Consider the following 7,343-nt stretch of genomic DNA (forward strand, 5'->3'; position numbering starts at 1 on the left):
GTCACACCGTGAATTCAATCCAACCTTTTATTGGTGTGAGTTTGGTGCGATGTAGTCTTCCTTTCTGTCCCAGTGTTCAGGCTTTCAGTCGGTCCCATTGCCCTTATAAGTACGCCAACCTCTTTTCAGTCTCTTGCTCACTTTATAACTCATCAGCAACACTCGGGTTAGAATGAAAACGTAAACCCTTTATTCATAACAAAACCCTTGTGCCAGCTGGCTCATATTTAACTGTAGTTCAGAAAGCCAGTGTTCTGTTGTGTATTGGACACGTTGCATTAAGGAACTGTCCCTTGATGGGTCGAAAGTTATTTTCATGTGGCTGTGCTCAAATTGTCTAAGTAGTCAACAAAAGACCTAAGCTAAGTAAACAATTAGTTTGATTTATATCAGAAATATGCAGTCATGTTTTCTCTTTAAGGTCGCACATGTGATCCTCGATGGCAGCCCTGGGGAAAGGGAAACATTTTCAGTCAGGGCTATGACGGAAATAAACCCTTTTGAGGTGTCTAGTGTCTGCTTAATCCTGAATAATCACATCAGATTTCAGATTGTTTTACCTGTAAACTAAAAGTTGTTTGGTGAGGTTGTCTTTCAGCTCCTCCGTCTTTTGGGTTTTCCTTTTCTGAAGCCTAAACTCTGTCTTCAACTCTCTGCTGCTCTCCTCAAGACTGAACACTGTCTCCTGTCAAAATGGGATAGCATGTTTCAGGAGTCATATACAAACACTAATGGGCAAAGACGGGACAAATCGTACCTTGTACTGCTCTATGTGCTCTTTGCCCTGAATGTGCATTAGTTTAAGCTTCTCCTCCAGACAGACCCTCTGGAGCCCAAGCTTCTGGCGCTCCTCCATCAGGGGCCTCAGCTGGGCCTTGAGATCCTGAGCCTGCTCTCTTGCTTTCACCATGGCTCCGGCTGTAGTCTCCCTCCTCTTCAGCAGGGCCATCAACATAGGCTCAAACCTAGGACATGGATATTAAGCATCGAGATGGAAATTTTTTGTTACAAGGTTTTAGTCCATGTATTGTTAATGAATAACAGTTGAATACGTTTCTTTTGATTTAACAACTTAAAATAACATTTTAACCAGAGCAAAGTCAATGTTCCTAATACAGACAGTACCTGTCCTCCAGGGCCTTCAGACCACCTTGCAGATACTGCTGAATGTCCCCACAGGAATGCCTCCTGCACTGGTTGAGCTCCTCCTGGGTGTTGGAGGTCTGGCCAGTAGCCTGGGCATGTAGCTGAGTCCATAGGACAGAAAGCTGCTCCGTCTGGGTGGTGCGGAGCTGGGAGCCTTCGTCAGCCAGTTGGAGGACCAGGGACTGCAATCTCTCCTGGACCATGGGGAGAAGTCGGCAGAATTATGAAATTGATGTTGCCCTAGTTAGTGCATGTTTTATTTCAAGCAAACGGTAAAGTAATGATAAACCAAGTAATTCATGAGTGCAACATAGGCCTTTTAAAGTGGTTGTGAAAGCTTTATCGCTCTCCTACCTCCTCGGCCTTATATTGCTCCAACTCGCATTGCCTGTTGGCCAGGATGACCTGGGTGTGGGCGCAGCTCCTTGCCTCGCTAAAAAGCCTCCTCCTCAGCCTCAGGGTCTCGTCCTGTAGGGCCTGCCTCTCTAGATTCACCTTCCACACACTCCTCTCCTCCTCTGACCGTCGCTCCCTCAGGGCGCTCACCTCCACCTTCCTCTCCTCTCTACGCTGCTCCTCCTCCCTCTTCAGCACCTCCATCAGCTCTGCCACTTTCCTTCCACTCCTGTCGTTTGTTTCATCTGTCGCCTCCTTCTCCCCCGTGCTCCCCTCGGGCTTTCTTCTCTCCTCTTTCTGCTCCCTCAGCTCCAGGGCCTCCTCCAGCAGTTCATCCCTCCTGCTCTCCAGGTGCCCCACTTCCTCGATGCACTTCTCCATCTGAGAGCCCAGTGCAAGGAATTCATCTGCAGCAGGATTCTGATGAGTCAGCTCAATCTCTACCTTTAGTCTTGCTCCAGCAGGGAAGTCAGTGTCTCCTATGTCCATCTTGGCGATGTTTCCTCTCCCACTGTGGGTCTCTTCATCAGTGCACATGCTTTCTGTGTGCATCCCCTCAGAGTTGGGTGCTTCATTTTGTGATTTGTTTGTCAGCAATTGTGGATCTGACAATGTTAACTGAGGTTCTACAGATAGAAAATCTGCTTTGAAGTCCACACAAATCCCTATTTCAGTCCTCAACTTTTCCTGTCCCCCCATCTCATACATAACCATGGGTTTGCCTGGGCCTTCACATGTAGCACAACTTTCCCCCACCTCTACGCTGTTGTGCGTTGTGGTTGATTTGGCTGTCCCACCACTTTCTATGAGCTCAGTTTTTGTGGTCCTGTAGGTGCCATGGCTCTGGTTACTGATTTGTATGTATTCGTGGTTCGCATCCGTAGCGCACTCTTGTGTGTCAAAGTCCATGTCGGTTTCTCCCATACAGCTCTCAAGCATGGCAAGCATCCCCAACAGTTGGCTTTGGTACTCTTCCATAGTGTCACTCAGTTCGGTGCCAGCTGAAGTGAGGCCGATTTCCATTTGTTGAGTACCTTCGCACCTGTTAGCGAGCGAGCTCATGTCCCGTTGATGGTTCTGTCCCAGCTCCGGTCCAGTACTGTCCATGCGCGTGTCAATGTAGGTTGTGGGTTGGTATGGCTGAGGAGATGTGACTCTACACCCGTCGGTCCTAACTTCCTCTTTCAGTTGAACGTGAGTTTGACTGCCCAGTTGTGTGTCCACGTAACCGGGAGAGAGACGGGAGCCAAATGGGATGCCAGTTAGTCCCTCACAGCTCTTCAGCAAGTCGTCCATCTCTCTCAGGTACGGCTGAATTTGTGAGCATGGACGTAGCTGTGCTTCCGTGAATGAAAATCCAGATTGCGTTTGTGTGTTATAGTCACGTCTTCCTTCCTTGGGAGCCCTCTCCTGCTCCCCATCGTCCTCCTTGATGAAGAGAGGCTCAAACTCTCTGGATGGGGTGTTGTTCGACTCGTCCTCCATTGATTTATACTGCAAAACATATCACTATTATCAAGACATTTATACTTGTGTTGAGTTCTTCCAGATTTGATTTCACAAACTGGAGAAATTCTAAGGGGAAGAATTTATTTTCAATGTAAATAAAAGTACTAAAGTGACACTTGCCAGTTGTATATTAAACACACAAGATGGTTGTGGTCATTAATGATCCTTTTTAAAATGTCACAAATGCTCAGCCCTGGCCTTTGATGACACGTCTGATGAATCGTTGTAATTATACTGGACCTCTCTTTGAGCTATGTCGTTGCCGTTAGCACTTAGGGGACATGGAGTGTGGGGCAGAAGCAGACCTCACCAGGGGAATGTTACTTGTTGACAGCTGCCTTGGCCTGCCCTCACTGGAAATTACCAAAAGTTGGGTTGTGGTCTGCCAAGCAACCGCACAAATTCAAACATGTACACACACACACAGCACATCCACACTCCATGACATTCACATAAGCGCTGTGTAACCACTAATGTAACTCTACATACATACAGTACACTCTGCATGGGGACACTACTACTAACATGCATAGGCGCCTTGCCTCTCTACAGCTCAGAGTGGCATGACAAGGATTACATTACAGGGCACATTATCAAAACATATCATGGAACCAAACAAGTATTCATTTAACCCCTTGGATATTAATGTAGCTGTTATTTTATCTCTTGAAAACTGGCCACAATATCTCTGGCAGCAAATTGATCAGTTGGACCCAATAGTATCATCCAACATCCATTAGATCCCTACTCTATTGCAGAAAGAGTAGGTAAGACAACTGTGACTTGCTGCCTCCTGGCCAAAAACTATTCATACATTCATAGCGTAACGTAACTTTTTATTCTGTACCTTTTCGGTTGAAAAAAAGAGGCCCATTTTCTTAGTTTTCTTCTGGAATTAACAAGCTTCGGCTTTCCCATATGTACCACAAATGCAGAGGAATTGGAAGCTGTCATGGCATGCATGACAAAGCGGGACCCATGGGAGGGCAGGGCAGAGACACCAGCTGTCCTGTCGGAAGGCCAGCATGGGAACAAGGCACATACCTACGACCGCTCACCATCCAACAGTTCGCGACAGTGGCCTATTTTTTGACACATACTTTGAAAACAACTTTTTCCCATCTTTTCCACAAACAAAATCAAGCTCTTTCTAGACTTTGAACTTAGGCTGACCTGCTATTTGCTCTTATTTGATCAATTACTTCCATTGTGCTCACAGACGGATGGTTTAAAGGTGCATAGTTGAGAGCTGGTGGAGTTGTTATCGTTTCTACACTTTTCCCGCCAACTTTCTCAAACCCAAGTCTTCAACATCTCATTACCATTCGCTCAACGTCAAAACTTCCAGGAACTTACCTCTCGGTGCAGATCTGTTTTTCTTCTCCGTTCTCGCTGGGCATCCATGGGATAAAAACAGTGAGGCGGGGAGGGAGGCAGGTCGACAAAGACAGCGGCAGAAGAGAATGTGCAGGAGAGGGGTGGGCTGAGTAGACTTACGCTGAGCCTGCCTCCTCTCTCAACGTGTCAGTGGGCAGCTATGCGTGGCCATGGCGACATCGAATTTGTTTAGGTGTATTAATAAACACTGGGGCAGGGAGAAAGAAGAGCCACGGTTCCCTGGCTGTTGTTATCTTCCCATGGGGTCTACCATAGGGTAGTGGTCTACCATGCAGAATGGTTGCTGTTCTCCAAAGCTATTTTCTCTTTGTATGTGCGTGAGAGCGAAAGAGAGACTCCCAATATCCAAATATGACAATGGGCAGGAAAGTAACCTGCCGAAGGCTATTTTAGAACCCTAAACCCCCTTTCTCATACCAATGGGTTCGAGAAATTACAAAGTTTGGAGCATCCATTTCAGCTGCTGCTCTAAGGGAGAGTCGTGGTTCATTTGTTCGTGCTGAGGCAGGACACCGCTCCAAGATTTTGCTCATACCTCTTCATTATCGAGCCGTCTTTAAATAGCTCCCTGCACTTTAACGACTGACCCCCACCCCCACCACATAGGAGGATTGGTTTTCCCCATAAACTTCTGACCCCAGCACAACGGATCACAGGTGGTCTTCTGCTCTCTCTTTGTGTGTGTGTGTGCGTGTGCGTGTGCGTGTGTGTGTGTGTGTGTGTGTGCACACGCGCGTCTGTGTGTGTGTGTGTGCTTTTTGGATATATGTTTGTACATACATTCAAAGTTACATTCAAAGATATACATACATTCAAAGTTGACAAATGGCAATAATTCAAATAGGTGATGGCTAAATTTTAAGGAACACAAATGGGGAAGGAGGTTCTAGGAATGTCTGTTAGGATTCAGGATTATTCTACGGAACACCGATAGATGGCAGAATAGCATACCCAGAGGTCCTCACATGTGAGGACCAGCGGCTTTGTTGACTCTCCATAAGTTTGTTATGCGCATTATAACATCTCTGTTTTGACAGGCTCTTCAGTCTGATGGCAGTCTCTCCTTCCACCTAGACTTTCTGTCTACATTAATGTCCAAACAGGGATTAAGATGGCACAGAACGCGTTATTACACATATATAAATACATATCATCTCTCTGGATGGCACAGATAATATGCTAATGTGATAATATGATAATGTTCAATGCGTTACTTCTGTTCCATTTCTGGTATTCTCTCACTTGGCCGCAGGCTTACAAATCTGCCATTGGGATTGAATGATAAGGCACTCTTCAATAGAGCACCGGGCAATTCTCTAGCTCACTGTTAGAGCCAATTTACTCCATGGAACAGGCACGACTGCGTCTGAGACTTGTGAGACTGAGTCTACACAACCGACCTCAGCGCTCTACACTTCACCCTCTATTAGACGGTGAGGTCAGTTCAGGTCTCTGGCACCATCGATTCAGTGTTTCCGCGAAGGAGATCTCGGGTGATTCTCTGATGTCATCGCTCATGCAGTCCGCCCATGTTTCGACCGCCGTGACTCTCCGGTTTTGGCAAGTCGAGCCCCTCATGAGAGAGGCGCTAATTCTTCGTCCAGGGGGGTGATCTGTTTCACCCCCCACAAACAGTTTTTAAGACATCCCGAGGGATAGGCGAAGGAGAGTGAGAGAGCGACACCCTTAGCTACCCCCCTTTGAGGGTCTCGGTCATTTTCATGGTTGGAGGAGGAGAGAGGAGACCAAATATTTGGGAGGTGCCGTGGTTGAGGACTGAATGTCCCACTGAGACCATGACCATGTTCTGGACTGTCATGCTGAAGCATATCTGCTCCACTCCGCACAATCCCTGCAAACTTTGCGGAACAATCTTTTGTTTATGTCCTCCTACTCCCTCTCTCTTACACTCCCGCTCTCTCTCTCTCCTTCTCTTTATTTTTAGGCTCTCTACTTGTTTACATGTCTGACCAACTCAACACCAAAATTCAGTTTCCTCCTAGAAACCATAGACCATTCAGTATTCTTGAGTCAAAATTTGCTTTGCCATTTCCACTATTGGAAGCGGCGTTGAACATTGTCTGGAGTAATATTGAAGTACTTTCCTGCAAAAAAGAAAAACCCCACGAATCTCCTTCTGGAAAGGATTTTCCAGTCGTGCCTTGCTTTCAACACGCTTCATGGAACTCCACACATTCCCAGTACACGTCCAGTCCAACCAAGGTCATCCCACCTTTGGCAGCTGTAACATGGCTGCACTAGGACCAGCAGGCGGTTAAGTGCTGTGCTCAAGGGCGCAGGTAGCTATTGTAGTATTTCTCAAAGCTCCTTTTTCTGTCCCAGCAGGCAGTGGGGCTTTGAACTGACGACCATTCTCAAAAGCCCTGTATCTGCTTTGAGAGTGTCTGTGTCGTCACCCTCCCACTCTGGTTAAGTGCCTTTTAATGACAGTGACTTGATGAGCTGTTTATCTTTTTGTAAAAGAGAGTGCCTTCGTGAGTTTTTACTGCCATCAGCATCCCATTGTTTCTCCAAGTTTGGCTTTTAACGACTCATGGTATTATGTACAGTAATATCATGAGCTGAATGCCCATGTGTTTTTGAGGCCGGATGAGGATTAGATTATTCTATTTTCCTCAGAAGACAAGAGTCTGTATGATCTGATTATAAATTTACTCTGAAAGGGTATACAGTGGTACCTCGACTTACGACTGCATCTACTTACGACTGCTCCAAGATACGACCATGGAAATTTGCAGTTGGCGCCTCGGCGGCCAGTCAGCAGTCAGTCAGCAGTCAGTCAGCAGTCAGTCAGCAGTCAGTCAGCGGGCGACCTACATCGTGTGTGCACGTACTTCGTGGCTTATCGATATTTTTTCCATATTAACTGTGTT

At 46.6% G+C, this 7,343-nt stretch overlaps 1 protein-coding gene across 2 annotated transcripts; it reads right to left on the reverse strand.

Annotated features, from left to right (window-relative positions):
• Positions 1-13: 13 nt before the first annotated feature.
• sync (syncoilin, intermediate filament protein) lies at positions 14-4,516 on the reverse strand. Of its 2 annotated transcripts, none has more exons than XM_080000310.1 (6): positions 4,408-4,516; positions 1,693-3,036; positions 1,126-1,340; positions 758-965; positions 561-685; positions 14-449 (listed from the first exon to the last, which is right to left on the reverse strand). In XM_080000310.1, the coding sequence occupies exons 1-6, from the start codon at positions 4,453-4,455 to the stop codon at positions 404-406; spliced, it is 1,986 nt and encodes a 661-aa protein (XP_079856436.1). In that variant the 5' UTR covers positions 4,456-4,516; the 3' UTR covers positions 14-403. The 2 variants fall into 2 exon arrangements, with proteins under 2 accessions (XP_079856436.1, XP_079856435.1); XM_080000309.1 differs by having other exon boundaries at positions 1,501-3,036.
• Between the last annotated feature and the right edge of the window lie 2,827 nt (positions 4,517-7,343).

This window comes from Zeus faber (assembly GCF_960531495.2).
Source record: "Zeus faber genome assembly, chromosome: 1".
NCBI lineage: Eukaryota > Metazoa > Chordata > Actinopteri > Zeiformes > Zeidae > Zeus > Zeus faber.